General features: G+C 55.2%; 1 protein-coding gene across 2 annotated transcripts; it reads right to left on the reverse strand.

The window, feature by feature from the left end:
• Positions 1 to 12,989: 12,989 nt before the first annotated feature.
• On the reverse strand, positions 12,990 to 20,180 carry PPP1R32 (protein phosphatase 1 regulatory subunit 32). Of its 2 annotated transcripts, XM_041773278.1 has the most exons (12): positions 20,072 to 20,180; positions 19,530 to 19,647; positions 19,113 to 19,266; positions 17,974 to 18,102; positions 17,313 to 17,376; positions 16,742 to 16,854; positions 16,323 to 16,382; positions 16,090 to 16,176; positions 15,647 to 15,760; positions 15,459 to 15,553; positions 13,622 to 13,786; positions 12,990 to 13,172 (listed from the first exon to the last, which is right to left on the reverse strand). In XM_041773278.1, exons 1-12 carry the CDS (start codon positions 20,178 to 20,180, stop codon positions 13,103 to 13,105), a joined length of 1,278 nt encoding a protein of 425 aa, XP_041629212.1. In that variant the 3' UTR covers positions 12,990 to 13,102. The 2 variants fall into 2 exon arrangements, with proteins under 2 accessions (XP_041629212.1, XP_041629213.1); XM_041773279.1 differs by lacking the exon at positions 16,323 to 16,382.
• Between the last annotated feature and the right edge of the window lie 304 nt (positions 20,181 to 20,484).

A 20,484-nucleotide genomic window follows, 5' to 3' on the forward strand; every position in this document is an offset into this window, starting at 1 on the left:
CCCCGCTCCCTCCGCCGGAGGCCGACTGACTCGGGCTCGCTCGGACTCGCGGCTCCGCGGCCCGTCGCCCTGGCAACCCCCGACGCGCGTGCGGCCGCCAATGGGGCGGACGCGGGGCAGAGCGGGGCGGGGCCTGGGTGCCACCCGAGCGGGGGCCCGGCGACCCGCGGGGGCCTCAAGGTCCGCGCCCCGAGGGTCTGGCGCTGCGCCCGCACTGGCCCGACGCCCGACGCCGTCTACACCTCCGGCACCAGGAGCCGTGCGGCGACCAGTAGTGTGGACCAGGCGCCGCGAGTTAGAAGGAACCGAGGACCTAAGGAAAGTGGCTCTCGGCTGTTCATCGCCATTCTCCCCGCTGGGGTCACTTTACGATGGTAACTCGGAGCAGTCTTTCCGGCCCTTTTCGGGGTGGGTCATATCTGGGGGTTTGGGGGGCGCGGGCTGGGCCCCGCCCTCAGGCCCCGCCCCCCTGCCCCACAGGACCGCGCTAGGGCACTCACCTCCAGGCTCCTGCCACGTCCCTCCAAGTCTGCGTGTGGCGGCGGTGGGCAGAGGACCAGGACGCGTGAGCCCCTTTGAGCGCCCCCAAGGACGACCACGGTCATTCTGTGGCTCTCACCAACGGCTGCGTGCCCGGCCTCCTCGCCTACCATTCGGAGCTCTCCTGCCAGAGCTCGCTCCTGCTCCCGTTTACTCCCAGGCTGCCAGGTCCCAGCGCTGTACTAACAGCGTTGTGCCCAATCCTGGCCACACGTCTGAGGTAGGCACCCTCATCACCCCGATGTTAAAGGTGGAGAAACTAAGGCTCTGAGGGTTTGACTTGAGGTGGGTGACTTGCCCAAGGTCACCTCGCTGGTGAGTGGCTGGAATTTGTGCTCTTAATCATGTACCACACCAATAAATGGAAACGATGAATCTTCTCATGATGATGCATTTAACTCTCTTGCCAAAACTTCAAGGAGAGCATCATTAGTCCCATATGAAAGATGGGAAAGTGGCCTGAGAGGGACTAGGGAACTTGTCTTAGGTCATACAGCGAGTAGAAGTTAGAGCCAGGCAGCAGCATCTGCAGGCTCCCCTCCCCCCTGCCTCCCCTTGAACCTGGCTGGTGTGACCCTGTAACTGACCCTGTCCAGGCAGCAAGGACCCAGACCTTTGACCCACATCCACTCTCATCCCCACCGCAGGGAGGGAGGGAGGCCAGCCCAGGGGCAGAGAGCAGTGGCCAATGCAAGGTGAGCATGAGAACCCCTTGTAAGCTGGAACATCAGCTCCCCTGGGGGCAGACAAATTTATCTCCTTCCTGGCAGGCACAGGGTCTGGCACCTAGTAGGTATTCTTTTTTTTTTTTTTTAAGATTTTATTTATTTATTCATGAGAGAGGCAGAGAGAGAGAAGCAGAGACACAGGCAGAGGGAGAAGCAGGCTCCATGCAGGGACCCTGATGTAGGACTCGATCCCGGGACTCCAGGATCATGCCCTGAGCCAAAGGCAGACACTCAAGCGCTGAGCCACCCAGGCGTCCCCCTAGTAGGTATTCAATGAAAAACTTTAACATCTTTTAAATGGGAACAAACTTTATATACCGTGAAATGCTGAGATGGTAAGTGTATGGTTTGATGAGTTTTGACAAATGTAAACACCCGTGTAATGTTTCCATCACTCAGAGATCCCCTGTGCATCCCTCAGCCAGTCCCCGCCTCTCAGAGGCAGCCATGAGTCTGACCTTTATCCTCATGGATCAGTTTTGCCTGTGCTTGAATTTCATATAAATGAGATTATTCAGTGCCTTTTGTTTGTTTGTTTCTGACTTCTTTTGCTCAGATGTGCAATATATATTTGTCGGATAAAGGAATGAGAAGGCATGGGGTAAACAAGTGATGGGAGACAGAGGCAGGTATCGCTGTGAGCTGGGAACCCAGCCACAGACCCCTGTCCTGGGAGGGGCACTGACAAAATGAAGGTGGGACTCTGAGCTGAGGCAGGGAGCCCAGACACCAGACCTGGGGTGGAAGAGGGTTCTGGGTTCCTTCTGGGCTTCATCTAAACCCCAGTCAACTCTCTCTTCTACTCATTTGGGAGAACTTTTTGGAAGAGACCAAAAAGCTGAAGAAAACCCAGCCAGGCTGCTGGGGAAGAGGATGAGTACCACCCCCCCCCACCCCCCAAACAGTTTCCCTAAGGGAACATTCGCTGTGGAGGAGGAAGCCCAACCAGCCCCACCCCCAGTCGCCACATGCTCATGCTTGGAGCTGGCACTCCAGCACCAGGCAGCCCTCTTGAGCTCTGTGGGCGTGGCAGGAGCTACAGGAGCCCCTGCAACTCCCGCACAAGCCTAGCAGAGCTTCCTGGGTTTAAGGGCACATGGGACCAGCCCTCTTTTTCCTCTGAGTCTTTTTCTTGCTCTGAGTAAATCATGTAACTTCACCTCCCACCAGGCCCTTCTCAGTGGGTAAAGGTAAAATGTGCTGGTGTTCCAGGCCCACGCAGGCTGGCAGCAGGGCAATCATGTTGATGAATCACGCTGGCACTGCAGGCGCCCAGTCCTTGTCAAGCGTCACTAATGAATTAGCTTCACCCCCAGCACCGGGCCTCTCAGCCTTTCCCTACTCCCCAGGAAGGCAGGAAACTGAGACCCGAGAAGAGGGAGCAAGTGGGGGGAAGAAAGGGCTCCAGCTGCTCCAGGGATGGGCTCAGACCCTGGCCATCCCCTTTGCCCCCACACACACCAGAAAAATGCCCGAAGTGCAAGTCTCTCCAGCCCCCCAGAAACGACTTCTCTATGCCTAATCATGAGCTGTGACTGCTCTGCCCACCTCCAAATCTGTGAGGTTTTTGAAATATAGAAAAAGTACAAAGCTCTCTGTGATAAACATCCCTGTGCCCAGTATTCAGCATTGACTATTGTTCAAATTTTGTCATACTTGCTATATATCTATTTTCTTTCAAATAATAAGAAGAAAGCCACACATGCAGTAATAAGTCTCCTTTGTGCCTTCCCATGTCCCCATGGGTACCTCTTCCCCATTACGCTGACCCTGCCAAGGCCCCCTCTGGTTCCCATTCCCCTCGTTGGGGCCAGGATCGCTTAGCAGGACTGGTCACTGCTGAGACTAGAATAAGATCATGGAATTGTCAGTATCACAGGTTCTTAGCAAGGATTTGAGCCTTTTAGATCCAACCCTGAAACACGAAAGCAGGGACGATGCTTAGCTCTGCTAAATGTCTGCAAGAAGTTAGGTACCCTCATCCCAAAACAATGCCTGGTGGCGGGAACTCACCACCGATGTGCACAATTCCCAGGGGTTTATGGTCTCCTGGGGTCTAGTCCACCTCCCTCATTTGGAGAAAGAGGAGATCGACCATGTCTTCCATTCCACGGCTCACTCCCCTGACCTGTACCTCCTCCCAATGTGAGTTCTCCTCTCCACTCAGGCATTCATTCAATAAACATGCAGCCCCTACTTGTATGCCTAAACACTGGGGATTACTGTGAATGTGAATATTATAGACAAAAAACCTCGACTTTGAAGAATGATTATCCCTGTGAGTGGAGATAATCAACAAAATGCATTCACGGTCTGTCAGGTGCTAGGCAGGTGATGCAGGAAATGAAGCAAGGGAGAGTGAGGAGGAGGGTGGAGGACCCCATTTAAAACAGAGTGGCAAGGGAGACCTCATTGACAGGATGGCCTCAGAGAAAAGATGGGAAGGAGGAGAGGGGGCAAATCATGCAGGCAGATGTCTAAGGGAAATGTACTCCAGGGCAGTGCTGACACCCTGGGACAGGAGTGCAGGGAGTGGGTGGGGTATGTGTGTGTGTGTGTGTGTGTGTGTGTGTGTGTGTGTTCTCGCAGCAAGGAGCCTGGGGAGCAAGGGGGAATGTGGATAAGATGAGTCCAGAGACAGCTAGTGGCAAACAATCTGACACGTATTTTAACAGGATCTCTTGACTGTGTCTGCAAGAAAGGCGTGTGCGCGCGCGCACACATGTGTGTGTGTGTGTGTTGGTGGGGAAGGAGTTTGTGCAACTTGTACCCCTCTCGTCTTGGTTCTCTTCCACAGAAAAATGCTGGTTATCACTTATTGATCACCTGTAGGTTTTCTCATCTGCCTTCCAACGCAGGGTTGCCAGGCAGGTATTAAATCTCCCTTCTTTGACTGAAGAGGAAATGAATTCAAACAAGTAGCTCGATCAAGGTTATCCAGCTAGGAAGGGGCAAAACCAGGCCATCCTAAAGCAACATCTGGGCTTTTCCTACTACGTCTCATTATATCTCTCGGCTGGGGGAAATTGGGAGAAACCACCAGGGTTGTCCAAATGCTTGCCCCCATCCTGCAAACAGCAAAAAGGCTTCCAGGACTGCTCTACTTGGAGATCTTGATCCCAGGCTCCAGGGATCCATGTGTTTGACCAACTGGGAGCATCCTAGAACCCACAGGACAAGCCGAGGAACCTCAAACAGGTTCAAGAAGACAGAGCAAAGAGGTCCCCAAGTCCAGGGGCACCCCAGGACTGTGTTCTGGGCTCAGGGTTTTCTATCAGCAAATTCCAGGCAGTCTCCAATCCATTATTAGACCAGGGCCCGTCAATAGGTAACCAAACTCATGAGGCTAGCTCAGCCATTGCCAACCTGCTCCCCAGACTCCCTTGAAACTAGAGCCTAGACATGCCCTGAGGATCACATTCCCCTGGAACTTGAGCTCTGAGAGTGACCTGCCTGGTTTGTTGAAAGGTGAGACTTCTCCTTTGTCCCTTCCAAGGACACCAGAGGTAGAGCAAAAGAGGCCATGAGAGCGAAGGCCGCACCTTCCTGCCATGGACAGGAACCTGATCTTTCTAATGGGTTCTGGCCATGAAAGCTCCTTCTCCCAAGAAGAAGCCACAGTGGTCATGGCTAGCAGCTGCCATTATGTTAATTCATTCCTAGATCTGTGGTCAAGTGCAGGCTGGATCTTTTGTTCTGAAACTGACTATAGACCCAGGTCTCAATCATGACTGCCAAATACTTGCATGCCCCCCCCTTCCCTGTGGCATGGGCTGCTGAGGGTCTCAACTTCTGTTTTCCTCTTCTTCCCGAGCACTCAGCCCAACTACTTCTCCCAGGCCAATGAGGTGGGGCCTGGACCCTCACTGGGCTAGTGGAGGTGGGCAGGTGATATATGCCACATCCATACACAATCCTCTACTTTTTGATTTTCTGCAGTATTAAAGGTGGAAAAGCTGGATCCTCAAGTCACCACTTAGAGCTGAGTGACCTGACCCACATTAAAGTGTCAGGTGAATGAGAAATAGTTTTTTAAAGAGATTTTATTTTTATGAGCGAGAGACAGAGAGCACTAGGGGGTAGAGGGAGAAGCAGGCTTCCCGCTGAGCAGGGAGCCCAGTGCAGCTAGATCCCAGGACCCTGGGTTCATTACCTGAGCTGAACTCAGACACTTAACCAACTGAGCCACCTAGGCACCCCAAAATATTAAAATTTTATTTATTTTTTTAAAAAATATTTTATTTATTTATTTATTCATGAGAGACACAGAGAGAGGCAGAGACACAGACAGAGGGAGAAGCAGGCTCCATGCAGGGAGCCCGACATGGGACTCGATCCCAGGTCTCCAGGATCACACTCTGGGCTGAAGGCAGCACTAAACTGGTGAGCCACCTGGGCTGCCCAAAATATTAAAATTTTAAATGAAGATAGGATCAGTATCAGTGCTGTGTTGAACGGTATTGGAGCCTTTGGCAAAAGGAACAATTAGTAGTAGTCAACCTGTCTTTATTAAAATGTTGATGTTTTGTTCATTGTGAACTTTTTGCATTCACTCTTACTTTTTTTTTAAGTAATTGCATTAAACTATTATCTTGATTGCTGAGTTTTTCGGCACTTCTCTGAATTTTGTGCCTGGTGAAGGCCTCCCTCACCTCACCCTAGTTCTGGCCCTGGAACAGGGTCAGTCACCCGCTCTTGAAGAGTTATCATGAAGCATCAGTGAGTAATACAGGACCTGGGGATTGTCGTTCTGAGATATTAACTGATGCTCCACTGTGGACAACTTTTAACATATCCATTCCCATCAGTCAGACACTAAGTTGGCTTCCTATATTCCAGCTCTCCAAGGGAAATCAGAACAAAGAGTCAATTCCTTGGCTTTGAGTTGCAAAAGAGGCTTTGAAACCCAGAGTTCAGACTCTAGCCATGCCAGAGCTGGGTTGAGAGAGACACATTTTTTGAAGGTCCAAAAGCTTGGCTTTGAACTTGGAGAGAAGAGAGCTAATGCTATAAGCCCTAGAGTGGGGAAACGTGTCATCACAGGAGCTTGGATCCCACCCAAAAAGAGATAAAGTCTTAACTGGTAGGTGGAAAAGAAGAGGCAGAGCAACACCCCTACAGATGGATAGCCTGTCATGGAGCTTGGGCACCACCTGCTCTGGACTGAGGCAGAAGGTGGCATGAAAAACATCCCAGGTACCCATAGGGGACACCAGGGCAGAAGGAATCTGTCCTTTCCTCGTGACATGTGGCCTAAGAATGCAAGAGGCCTCCCATAAACCCCCCTGCTTCTATGGAAAAGCCTCAATAGAGTAGAAATTAAAGTGAGCTAGCCTCTCCCCTGAATCCTTTACGCTCCCCTATATCATGAAGGAGAACATCCAGAAGTTTCTGCACCTCTGGGATGGACTTGGGGTGCTTGACAGCAGCTGATGAACCTGGAGGGGCTGCCTATGTGCTCCAGCTGGAGGGTTGTTTGCATTACCCTGGCAACCAGAGGTCAGAGGGTCATAGTTTCTTCCAGGAGAACACATTGTGGATTGACCACAACCTATGAAGATCACACATCTGGGGACGCCTGAGTGGCTCAGCAGTTGAGCATCTGCCTTCAGCTCAGGGCGTGATCCTGAAGACCCAGGATCAAGTCCCGCATCGGGCTCCCTGCATGGAGCCTGCTTCTCCCTCTGCCTGTGTCTCTGCCTCTCTCTGTGTGTGTCTTATGAATAAATAAGATCTTCAAAAAAAAATCACACATCTGAGGGGGGTTCCACATAGATAGATGCCTCTCCCCCAAGAGCAAGCTCCACACCATCCTAGGGAGAAGGACTTGAAAGGGAAGAGGGGTAGAACTCCTGATTTCATGGGATTTGAGTCTTGAATGAATAATTTAAATTCAAATGGGATGAGGAAGTTGGTGGATGTCTTTGTTAAGTTCAGGTACAGAATGACTAGCGTACATTCCTGAGCTCCTGATGTGTCCATGAAATCCACAGTGGCTGTGCACACAGCTGAGCAGCTGCTGCCGTGCACCCTGCAAGCTGGATGCAGATGTAGGACCTGGGAGCCACCCATCAGAAGCACCCACCCCTGATGTGGAATTGGCAATGAGAGACACAGAACAGAACCGACTGAGCAGGATCCCTTCCAAGGCTGGGTGGGGGCAAGGGGCAGCAGGACTAGTGTCCAGTGGCCAGTGGTGGGGGAGACATGCCCAGGCTCATGGGACAATTGTGGTCACCATCTTTGGCTGGATAGCCTCTCAGCTTTGCTCTCAGTTCTACCTGAAGATCTGTGAGCTCTGAAATCCTTTTAATAAATTCCTCTTCTGCTTACATCAGCTAAAGTCTGTTGCTTGCAAAGAGCTCTGACCGCTACCCCATGTGATCAGACTTCAGCCTGAGAACAGTAGGAGAGCCACATGATCACAGTGGAGGGTCCACTGTCCCATGCCACAGGGTCTTTACTGTGACACTTAGGAGTGTCCACACTGCCAGGTGCCTTGTAGATGCTCAGAATTCAGTTTGCCTAAGTTCTTCAGAACTAGCCTCCCAGCCCTGGTGCCAGAGCCCTCCGGGAGAACATGGCTCTGCTGCAAGTCTCTTACCATAGAGACTGTACCTTGTCACTGAGGCCATAGTAAGGATGCTGGGGTCCAGAGCCCCTTAGTGTCTCCTAAATACCACTCCTGGTATGCTGAAGCATCTCACCCAGTCTCTCTCTCTCAGTGGGCTAGACTGATGCCTCTCTGACCTGTCCTTTTACCTGGGGACCTCAGAAGACACACACTCACACTCACAGACATCCCTTCTTCAGGAAAAGAAAACAAAGCACCCTGTTTTGCTAACTGCCAATGCGATGACTGGCTCTCCTAGGGAAGCTTCTGGACCCCCACTGATGCCTACTCAAGAGCCCCATTTCAGCGATGTGATGATGGGAAAGACCTTTGTTTAGAGCACAGACACCTGAGTATGAGCACACCAAGCTGTGTGGCTTTGGAGGGTGCTTCATCTCTGGCCCAGATTAACTGGTGATCACAAAGGTCTTTCCAGGAGTGAAGTTTGATGATCCCAAGAACTTCCGTGGCAGAGCCCTGTCTGTAGCAGCGTCTCTTGAGATGCACAGAGTATCTCAGTGCCTGGGAGGCCCAGCAGACTGTCCTCTGACCTTGAACTGAGGCCTTCAGTGGGAGGAATCTCCTGGATCTGACTCCTCCTCTACCCTTGCATATTTGGCTCTTCGGAAAATTTCCAGGAGAATGGGTGGCCTTCCAGATGGTCAGAGAGGAAAGTGGAGATCAGATTTTCATCTTCAGGCCTTCCATCTGTCTGGATGTGGCAAACCCACCATCCTCCCCATGCAAGCTTCCTGCTACCCTCCATACATACATACTGGGGCCTCCAGGTCCACAGACAGATGCCTTTCCTCAGCTGGCCAGCTGTCAAGTCCATGAGCTGGTGGCACCACATGACCTGGGCCAGATGGTACCTGTCAACATCAGCTGCCACAACGCTGTGACAGGCAGCAGTCTCACATGCGTCTGTGTGCATCAGAAGTGGGGCCTAAGAGCACGGCATTCAGATTTCTCCCCATCCTGCTGTCCCATCAGCCCCCGGGGCTCCACACCCCCACACCACTGCTGTCAGTGCAGCACCCACCTGTGTCCCCAAAACTTCCCCCGGAGGGAGCCCCCTCCGTGTTCTTGCTGAAAAGAGGAAGACCCACGGAATATTCCCAGCACCCAGCAGGCTGTGGGGGCTTAATAAAGCTAATCATTGTCATTGTACACCTCAGAACAGTTTTCAAAGTATCTGTGGGGAGGAGGAGCAGCTTTTGGTAGCAGCTACGATCAGCACCCACTCACCTCCACGCCCCAAGCCTGGCTTCTAGGTGAAGGCAGAGGCAGGCTGCTTCCAGGAGAACCTGACAGAAGTTGGCTTCGGAGACATGACAGGGCAGCCTTGGCCTCTAGGCCATGGATTACCTTACCCAGGAGGGCACTGCTCCCGGGCAAGGGTCCTGAGGAGGCCTGTCTGGGGCGAAGCAGGAGACAAAGGCCAGGCCCTGTGACTATCTCAGGTCCCCACTCCTACCTGGGCCTCTGTTGCCTCTGCTCCAGCATCAAGGCAGCCACCAGTCTCCAGCTGAGCACTTTATACCCATCATCTTATTTCACCCCAGGCTTGGGTCCTGCTATTCACGGCAGCTCAGACTGGTCCGGGGGCCTCCACAGCTGGAGGCAGGAGGCAGCCTCAGGTGTGGAAAGCCAGGAGTGATCCCAGGCGGTCTGACTCCAGAGCGCAGGGAGAAGAAAGGACACTGGGTGGATGCTGGCTGGGGCCAGACCAAGGACTAGAGTCTCAGAAGGGCAAGGGGATGGGGCCCACAGTATCCATGTCCCCACTTACCTGGCAGCACAGGGTGGGAGTGACAGGCCAGAGGCCTTCACTTCCATGGGGTTTCAGTAACCTGAGTGGTCACAGGATGGGAAGTCTCCCTCCCTCCTGTCATGGGAACACAGAGGGGATTGCACAGACCCTGTCTTGGTCTCAGGGGTCTGTGGGGGTCAAGGTTGGGATGTGAGGCCCTTGGGACCCTACAAGAGAGTGTGGCTGGGGTTGGTCAGAGGCTGGGCATGATGTGAGAACAAGAGGGCACATACAGAGAGAAGGGGTGGCCTGGAGGCTTGAAGCACAGGGTCCTGTGGGGTCACAGCTGTGACATCCAGACAAGTGGGGGTGGGCACAGCAGGGCCTCAGCTGCCAGCCTGTGCATATGCAGGGAGCCTGCATGGCTGACTTCCTGTGGCCAAGGCTGGTGACACCTAGAAGCCCAAATCTGGGGCTTCCTTCCTTCCTTCTGTTGTTTCCTCCCTCCTTCCCTCCCTGTCTCCCTCCCTCTCTCCCTCCTTCCTTCCTTCTTTCTTTCCTTCTCTAATATTTACTCAACACCTGCAAATGTGCCAAACACTGTCTGGGCTTTGGAGTCGCAGCTGTGAACAAGACAGACATGTGCCTTGTTGAGTCCCATAGCCGGGGAGGAGGACAGACCTCCTCCTGGTGGTAGTCAAGACCCCTGAAACCTAGCCAAGTCCCATTCCCTGTGGGGTTGCCCACCTCACAGCCTTACTTGTCCCCTGCCCCCTGGCATCCTGCCAAGCCTTAAGCTGGCCCCTGTACTGAGTCCTCACCTGCAGCTTGGCTTTCTTCAGCGCCCACAACTGACCATGCTGCCCATTTCAAGGTCTGGCTCACACCTGCCCTCTCCCACAGGGCCTGCCCTAACTCAGTGGGGTGGTCAGAGGTCAGGAAGGCAGGTGTGACTTGGAGGCGACTCCCAACCCCACCAAGCAGGAGTTCCAGAACTGCCTAAGATAGGCATTGGCCCCTCCCAGCTCCCCTTCCTGCTCCCACGTGCCCTGGGTCACTGGGTCTTCACACAGTCCCTTGGGTTGGGGCCCAGGATCCAAACAGGTAGGCGAGGTTGGGCTGCCAGGAAAGAGGTCACAGGGGACAAAGGCAGGGGCTAAAGGAAAGAAAGGGTGTTGCTCTGCCCCACCTTCCCCTCCGGTGGGGTCCCTCCAACTCAGGATACATCATGGGGCAGCCCAGCTCACATGGCCTGGAAACAGGGTGCAGGACAATGGGAGGGGGAGGGGACTGAGAAAGGCTGTATGAGGCTCCTGTGTCCCTGACACCCTATCCTCTACTGAGCCAGACAGAGGAGAGGTGAGCAGAAACATGAGCTATAACAAGACAGTGGTGGAAGGACATGGAGACGTCAAGTGGGGTGTGCGTGTCTGTCTGTCTGTCCTGTCTCTGTATGTCTGCTTGGGTGTGTCTAAGCATGTTGCTGTATCTGCAGGTCTGCCTCTGTGTGTGTGTATCTGTACAGACCAGCATTTGAGTGTTTATGCGAAGATCTGCGCATCTGTGTATGTTTGCATTTGTCTATGTGTGTGTTGCATTGTATGTGCTCAAGTGGGGGCATTTATGTGTCCAAATGGATTAGTGTGCACACATCTCCAGGAGTCTGTGTCCATCTTTACTTGTGTGTGTGTGTGTGTGTGTGTGTGTGTGTGTGTGTGTGTGTGTGACTGCAGGGGAGGGGCTGGTTGATCCCCTGCCCCTGCCCCAGCTCATCGTGGCCAGGCCACTGTTGGGACCTGGCCCAGTGGGCAGATCTCTGGATCTCTCACTGGGTAACTCACCCATAGTGCTGGAGGCCACAGAGCAGCAGGAGCCACCCACGGTCTGTGGGGCTGTCACTGGGTCCTGAGTCTGGCTGGGATTGCAACTGAGAGACTCTATGTCCCCTGCTTCCCCCTCCTCCAGGGCTGGAAGCCAGCTGGAGCCACCCACATCCCACATGGAGCCCCAGCCAGGCCGAGCGAGGACAGCCCCCAGGCCTGCCGTTCAAGAAGGCTGGTACACCTGGGCCCCGGGGCCAGCAGCACTGCTCCACAAACACCCACTGGGGGGCGGGGGGGCGGGAAAGCAGCTAGACCACTGCTGCCCCTCTGCAGGCAGGCTGGCCTGGAAGGTGCTGAAGACATCTCAGCCTTGGGTGGCTGCTGCCTCTCTGCCCATAGGACCTCAAGCAACTCGTGGGATCTTTCTGGGTCCAGGTTCCCCTTTATAAAATGCAGAGCTGGCACCGGCCGGGCCGCAGCATACAGTTGTGTAGTTGTACACTGTGTAAATGCACCCGGTAGAGGTGACGGAAGACATTGAGAGGCAGCCCAGGTTCTGCCTTGTAGGCCGAGGCCCTGGTGTCTGGCTGCAGCATCTGGAAAAAGGGATGCATCCTTCCCACAAGAAGTTTACTCTTTAGATACTCTGCTTGGGGGGAGGGCAATGCCTTGTTTAATTCTCACAAAAGGGTTTCTCTAACACCAGCCCTTTCAACCAGCCCCCACCCCTCCCTGTGTCAGTGTCCAGGTGTCCATCCATCACAGACCCTTGTCAGTCTGTCTCTGGAGAGGGATCTCTGTGAGTGCCTGCCCCTCTGTCCTCTTTCTCCTTTAAACCATCAACATGGGACCCAGAAGGGCCCTGGAGGTACCACTCTGATCCCTCTGCCCCCATTTTATAGAACAGAACACTGATGGGACACCTGGGTGGCTCAGCGGTTGAGCGTCTGCCTTTTGGCTCAGGGCGCGATCCTGGTCCCAGGATCAAGTCCCATGTCAGGCTTCCTCCGGGGAGCCTGCTTCTCTCTCCCTGTATCTCTGTCTCTCTCTCTGTATCTCTCATAAATAAATAAATAAATAAATAAATAAATAAATAAATAAATACTGAGTCCCCTCGAGCTCCCTTTGCCCCCCTCTACCCCCCTCTACCACTCCCCAGTCTGTCCCCACTGCTTCCTGCCAGGGCTTCTTGCCTTCCCCAGCACAGGCTGTAGGAGACCCCCTGACAGGAGAGGAATCTACATCTTTGTCCACATGTCATGGTGAGTCCAGCTGGACCTCCCTGACTCCAAAAGTGGCCCCGGCCCCTCCACTCCTGCACTCTTGCCCTACTACCCCCTCTTTTTCCCAGGTCCCCTTGCCAGTGACTAGACACACTGGTCCACTTCATGGCTCTTTATTTCATTAGGAAAGTAGCCAGGGGAGTCCCAGCAGGGCAGGATGGGGATGGGACAGTAGTTGGCTCCTGTCTGTTGGGTTAGCAAACCTGTGAGGAACAGAGATGTGGCCTGAGGGTTTCCAGGGTGGTTCTCACTCCCCCACCCCAACAGGCCCTCATCTCCCAGCCCTGGCTCTGAGGCTGGGGACCTAGCAGGGCTTGCTTGCCCCAAGGCCCATGCAGGGAGCCCTTTACCCAGCCTCGGGTTCAGTTTGGTGTTGTGAAGCGGCTGCTATGAGGCTCAGCTCGGTAGAAGGGGTCTGCAGAGATCAGGGGTCTGCAGGGAGGAGAGGGGAGCAGGTGAGGGGGACGTGGGGCAAGGTTGGATCTTCCCGCTGCCTGCCCCTCCCCTGGGGCAACCCTCAGCGAGGTCAGCCAAGCCGCAAACATTTTTTGCCTGACAACTCTGGGCCATTGTCTTAGAAATGTCATTTTTGAGGAACTGAATTGAGCAGAAAGGAGTCAGAGTGGAGCAGAACCACTGTGTCCTCAGCCTTGTTTCCACCCGCCCTGCAGCCTGGCAGGGAGCAGGTGTGGAGCAGGCCTCTGGGACAGGAATGAGGCACAGGCGTGTAGGGGGCAACCCTGCAGAGGAAGGGGGCACTGGGGAGCCCAGGGGAGGAGCAGGAAAAGCAGCAAACAAGCCAGAGAGAGGGAATGGGCCTCTCGGACGGCCAGGGAGAAGCCTATGCCACAAAGGACAGAGTAGGAGGGAGGGCCGGCTACCTGCCCACATGGGGGTGCAGGCGCCGAAGGCTCTCCATGCGGTTGGGAGTGGGCTCCATGCGGGTGACTGGCTGGTTGAGGGCATAGCCTCCAGGCTTCTGAGGCTGGATGCCACCTCGAGTCCAGCCTTCTCGGTCCAGACCCTTGGGGATATTCTCAAAGTACCTGCAGCAAAGCAGGGGGTGGGGGGGATGCTGGCTGTCAGCTGATCTCTGCCCATCTCTGCAGCCTCTGCCCTTCTTGGGCAGGAAGCTTGGCTCCAGCAGAGCACAGGTGGCCTCAGATCCTCCTGCCTCCCTGATGGCCTCCCTGATCGTGCCTGTGCTGCGCCTTCTGCCAGGCACTCCCTGAGCCCCCCTCCCTTTGCGGACCCTCCCCGGGAAGCCCATCCTGGCTCTGCCTGCCACCCCACCCCACCCCTCGCCCTCCACCCCCCACCCCCACCCCTGAGCTACATGGGCCTGCCTGGTGCTGTGCCAGCCTGCACTCTGGAGCAGAAAGGACTGCTTGTGGGCCGCCTCCCTCCCTGGCCTGTGAACTTCTCAGGGGTGAGGAGGGGAGACCCTGTCTCATTCATTTCTCTCTAGGCATTCCACTTTGCTTCTGTTTTGCTGCTATTCACTGAGCACTGGGCTGGGCTCTGACAGGGCCAAGACGACTAAGATGTGGGCCTCGCCCTTGTGCTTATGAAGGGGGCGTTGCAGAAAGAGAAACAAGGGCCGGAGCTGCACTGCCTGACACCTGGCAGGAGCTCCAGAAAGCCGAGGGGCTGGTGGGAGAAGGACCCCATAGACGTGGCTGGGGCTGAGGGTCTGCCAGAGCCACAGGAGGGGGCTTTGCCTAGGGAGCTGCAGGGACACAGTTGTCCCCTGACACCCCGCAGAGTCTCTGTGCCTCCCCCTCGCTCCTCATGGGAAGTAGAGCAGCCATGTGTGTCACGCCTCTGCGGCGTGGCTCGGCGCCACTTCTCCCATCTGAACCTCAAGGTCCCCATCCCAAAGAGGGAGGCTAGCTCCAAGGATAGAGGCAACTTGGGAGACCAAGGAGTTGGGAGCCAGTGTGGAACAGGTGACACATGCTGACAGATGACAGAGTAATTAATTATACCTTCTTTAGCCCACTCCTATAACACCGTTCCCATCCAGTCCTGGCCCAGGAAGCCCTTCCCATGGTTCTAGGGCCACTTCCTCCTGGAAGTCCTCCTGGAGGCTCGGCAAAGAGCTTACTTTCTGGGGACTGATGACTCCACCATGGGATCCCACCATGGACTGCACAGAATATCTTAGCAGATGCCATACTGTACCACCCTGACCCCCTTCAGCCCCCTTTTTCTTCCCCTGCCCACCAGCCTGGGCATCAGCGGCCTGCACAGAATCAGAAAGAAGCACACAGGAAGGCGGGCTGCCCTTGGGCTGCTGGAGCTTGCTTTCCTAGCAAGGAAGTGCCTGGGATTTTTAGGACAGCCCGTGGGGACAGCCGTTAATTAATGACAGATGGATGTGAGGGTATCAGGACCCTAGCTCTCTCCCCTCAACTGGGATCGTTCTGAGTTGTGTGATTGCACTGTTTTCTAGAGTCTCCCTTGGGACATCTGGTTAATAACATGCTGGCTTTGGGCTGCCTTCCCTTCCGCACTCAACTTTCCAGCTTCCCCACAGTCCCCAGGAAGAGGCTTACACTCAAATCCTTGGCTCTGGGGCTGCTTCTGGGGGAACACACATTAATTCAGTGTTGGTCTGTTTCACAGGCTCTGAGCTCATCACTTGTCTCAGAGTCTGTCTGTAAAATGCATGCCAGCTTCCCAGCCCTGGATTTGGATGGGGAAGGGGGTGCTCACCCTTGGTTGTAGGTGCTCAGGTACCGATTATCCATGTCGGGATCATAGGGGCTCCGGACGTAGCTGGGGTTGTTAAGGCTGTACCCCGTGGGCTCCTGCACAAGAGGTACGGAGGGGACTTGTCAGGTCCAGAGCAGGTGGGAGATTTGGCCCCAGGACAGCGGGGGTGCTGGGCACCCCAGCCTCACCTTGTTCCCCACGGTCTCCCGGCCCAGCAGGGCAATGTTTGTCTGTTGTACCCGCTGTGGGGGCTGGAACTGCCGGTGGCTCATGCTGCTAGGTTCTGGGCTTGAAGGCAACACCTGCAGGGAATGGAGCCACAAGAAAGGTGGTGAGTGGCCAGGATGAGGCAGCTGGGACAGAGGGAGGGCAGGCAGAGGCACATGTGGCCCTAACTTGCCTCCAGTCCCTGGACCTCGTCCTTCCCTCTCCAGGCACACAGAATTCCCTGGTTCAAAGACACCCATCACTTGCCAGTAACTAGGCCTTCGCCCCTCTCCTGGGGAGGGGGTGCAAATCTCCTGATTCTTCCCATCCTTCAACGACCAAATGCCACTGCATCCAAGGAAACTCCCTGCCCCCTCCCGTGGGAGTGCTGCTATTCTGAGAGGCCACCCAAAAGGCCACTCACCCTGAGGTTCAGCATCCTCTCATTCACTCGGCTATAGCCCGTCTCCCGCTCGGATCCTCTGGCCAACACAGGCAGGAACTCGTCCCCCTAGGGCATCAGAGCAGCTGCTGGCACCAGAGCATGCTTCCTCCTCCCGCGGCCTTCCGGGTGCTGTCCTAACTGCCGCGCAGAAGGACCCCGGGCTGTGGGGTCAGATAGCCTTCCACACCACCACCACCCCGGGCTCAGCTTACATGAGGGTGGGTCATGGGGAGAAAGTCAGACCTGGTGACACTCCTGCCAGGTAGGAGGACCTGGAAAGAGGACCGCAGAGACGTGTCAGCCCAGCAGAGGCAGCCGCCCCGTGTCCTGAGCGCAAAGGAGGGCTCACTGCAAGTGGGCATAATTGGGGTAACAGAGGATAGGGAAGAGTCTGGGGAGAAACAGTGCTGAGAACCAGCAGGCCAGGGCTCTTGTCCAAACTCTGGATAACCTTGGCTCTGCCTCTTCTCCTCTTTGGACCTCAGTCTTCTCATCCATAAGCTGGGTGTGGCTGGACCAAAGCAGTGGTTTTTATCCACACTTCATCTATTTGAACACAGGGCTCTGCAGCTCATATTTTGCAAAAAAACAGAAGTCACCCTGAGATGCTAGTGGCCCCAACCTGACTTACTGGGTCCCCAGGGAGGGCCTGGGAGGGCGGCTGGAAGACAATGGGGTTCTTGGGGGACTCTTCAGTGAAGCCAGTCTCTTCCTTGGCGCCAATTGATTTCTTCTGCAAGAGATCTGCAAAAGACATACTCCTGTGCTGCACCCCTGCCCTGACCCTGGCCACTGGCCCAACCACATGGCCCCCAAAGGCTCAGCATCCCTGCCAGTGCGGAAGGAGCTGGCCCCAAGGATCTGGACACCTGAACTATAGGATCGTGGGCAGCAGGAAGACTTCAGAGTCCAGGACAGAAAACAAGACAGGAAAAGAGAAGAGGAGAGGCAAAGGAAGGGCAGGGACTGGCAGGCTGGGAGGCAGCTGTGGTCAGGACCAACAGCCCTCCTAAGCCAGTGACTTGTTTTTTTGGGGGTCGGCACTAAGGCACAGGTCCCCAGGCTGCCTCTACATCCTTTTTCTTCCACTGGTGCCCTCTTTGTCATCTGCCAGCTCTGTCTGGAACCCCCAGTGTCTCTCCCCATGGTCAGGGGTAGGAGAGTATAGTGGGAGGGAGGCATGAGCTCAGACATATGCCTACCTGGCTGGTTGGGAGGCTCCTTGAGATACTTGGAGTTATACTCAGAGGTCATGAATCGCGGGCCCTGGAACATAGAAGGAAGAGGGATGGGGCCCACAGGGTAGACCAGGGCCCAGGGGGCAGCTCCTCAGTCATCTGTGCTCCGGGTAGACCTGTGCAATACAGTCTGCAAAGGGAGGGCCAGTACAGCACCCCAGCACTCACCCCTCTCTGACAGGGCAGCAGAGCGCCATATATTCCACCAGGAGGACGCAATGGGACATGACAATGAAGCCCATCACATCCCACACTGGACTCCTTGTAATGAGTCCTAGGGACCCAGACAAGGCAGGGGCCCAATGCAAGGAGAGAAGCTATGGGAATAAAATGCTCACATCACACTTCACCACCCAAAGCTTGGGGAGCCTGGATGGGTGAGGGGAGAGAAGGGGCCTCTGGGCTTCAATCCTAAAACATGGGTAAGGAAGCCCGTCATGACCACTTGGATGCTTTCTTGGAAACACCAAGTCCCATTGGCTCTCCCCAGCTTTTCTAGGTATGTTGAGCCCACATTTGGTTGGCTTCTTGGGTGAGTCGGAGCAGTACCTATCTCTAGGAGGGGAAGGAGGTGGGTCGGCCCCTCTGCCCAGCTCACAGCCCTTACTGGGGGCTGCCTACTCACATGTCCAGCGTTCTCCCACTCCAGCGAGCCCTTGCCCTGCTGCTGGTGGAGCAGGGGCATGTCCTTGGGCTCCAGCCCTGTGATGGCCTGCGCCCCATAGTCCTGGGTATCAAAATGGACCTTCCTGACCTGGGAGGAGGAAATGGCCAATCACACTCCAGGTGAGGGGGTGGCAGTCACTTCTTGACTCTGCTTCTGCCCTTGACCCCTACAGAGTACCTGTAGCCTGAGGGGTCCTTTTACAGGAAAGTCAGGTCCTGTCTCTCCTCTGCTCAGAGCCCTGCAATCTTCTTACTGCACTTGGAGTGGAACCCCATGGCCTGACAGTGACCCACAAGGACCTTAGCTCCTCACTTGGCTCCAGCCACCCACTTCCTCACTGTTCTTTGTCACATCAGATACTGGCACCTCAGGGTTTTTGCACTTGCTGTCTGCACTTCCTGGAACCCTCTTTCTCTCACATGGCTACATTTAGAGAACACTAACCTCCCTTGCGTCTTTGACTAATGTCTCCACAGCCAGCTCTTTCCCCACCCTCCTGGCTTGTAGCTGCAACCATTTCAATGCAACTTCACCCCTTGCCTCTTCCCTGTTGAATTTTTCCCCAGGACTTAGCACCTTCATATATAGATTTCAGAACATATTGCTTGAATGAATGAATGAATGAATGAATGAATGAATGAATGAGTGGAGTGACTTAGTATCCATTCTGCTGCTGATGCTGATGACAATGATCATAATGATGATAGAAACGAAGATAGGGATGACGATGACAAAAGTGACTGTGACATTGATGGTGAGGATGTCATGTGGGCTTGGGGATGTGGATGGGATACTGGAGACCATGGGACGGGGTTGGGGTTAGGGTTGTGGTTGGGATGGGAGTCAGGGTGGTGGAGGTGATGGCAGCAACAGGGACAGGGATAAAAGTGGAAGGAAGGTGACGGTGCAGACGAGGATGGGGACATAGGTGATACGGGGAGTAGGCTCCCAGCCTGCATATGGCTCCTCTGTGCCCAGGCAGCTCAGCCTTGACCAACTCTTGGCAGTGCAGCTCCACCCTGCTGGAGGGATCCTCATGCTCCTTCCTCCACCCCAGCTTTGGGTTCCCCCTCTCTTGGCCCTAGCCCAGCACTGACCTCTTTAGTAGGGGTCGTGGTGCTGGGCTTTTCCCGAGAGTAGCCAGAGTTGGTTTGGTGCATGTTCCAGGGCAGTGGGTATTTGCCATCAGGCACCTCCAGGGGGCGGTAACTCTGATTGGTCACCGACTGGAAATTGTGGCGGACCTGTTCCCTGAGGGTGAGGCGGGAGCAGGACCCATTACCAGGGCCACCTGGAGGCTACAGTGCCCTCAAACCTCCCACAGATGCCTCAGGAGTCTGCCTCCCTTGGGGCCCCAGGCGAGCACTGTGACCCGAGTGCCCCAGGGCCCCAGACCTGGGCCAGGCCAGGTTCTGGGTCTGCATGCAAGGAGCCTGCAGTCGGTTGGATGAGCTTCCATGAGAGCTAAGTTTCAGCAGGGGGCAGGGAGGGAGAAGGGTTTGCAGAGACTGTACCCCATGGCTGGGTTGTCCAGGGCATCGAGATTGGCATGGTAGGAGACCACAGGCCGGTAATTGGATCTGTAGCCTGTGCCTTCGTGACTGCCCACGCGGGGCTTGAACTCCTCCCGACCTGCCATAGAGGAAGCCAGGAGACAGGACAGGGCCATGGGGCAGTAGACTGGAAGAACAGTCAGCAGGACTTCCCAGGCAGGGCTGGCAAACCTCCCAGGGGCCCAAGGTCCTCAGGATGGAGAAGGCATAGAGCCAGGGGCTGGAACACAAGCCTGGCCCTTGGACACCGTGGTAGCAAGAAGTGGAAATGACAGGGTAGACACAAGGTCAGTGTGGCAGAATCACGGATGGGGCAGCGGGACAAACCCAGCCTGCCAGCACAAGCATGGGCACGGGCCTCGGGAGGCTCAGGGGATGGATCACTTCAGTGCTGGGGTCCCTCTGACTGTGACAGGCCAGAGGGGCTGCTCCTCACTCAGCAGGAGGGCCTCCCTGCATCCTGCCGGTGTCCTGGGATGGCTCCTGCACAAAGGTGCCCTCACCATAGGCTGTACAGTAGCTGGTGGCATAGAATTTCAGGGGATCCGTGCAGCCTCCCGAACTCATCTTCACATAAGGGGAGACAACCCCCAAGGGGAGTTTCCCCATCATGATGCCGTGGGGCAGGGCCCGGGGGTCGCCTAGGAAGGAAGCACCAGGACCCCTATTAGTTCAGGGGCCCAAAGACCCTGAGCCTGTCTCAGGCCCAGGCTACAGAGGCCACAGAGGCGAAGCTCGAACCCCACCCAGCCAGTTCCTTCCCCTCGGCCTGTCCCTCTCCACCAAGATACCCACACCCCAGACTAAAGGAAGGACTGATCATTGTCAACACACAACTCCTCTAACTCATCCCACCTTCCCCTCCACCTTATTATCTCCCCAGTTTATGGCCGAGAAAGTAAGATTCCAAGTGATG

The sequence above is a fragment of the Vulpes lagopus genome, chromosome 11 (assembly GCF_018345385.1).
Source record: "Vulpes lagopus strain Blue_001 chromosome 11, ASM1834538v1, whole genome shotgun sequence".
NCBI lineage: Eukaryota > Metazoa > Chordata > Mammalia > Carnivora > Canidae > Vulpes > Vulpes lagopus.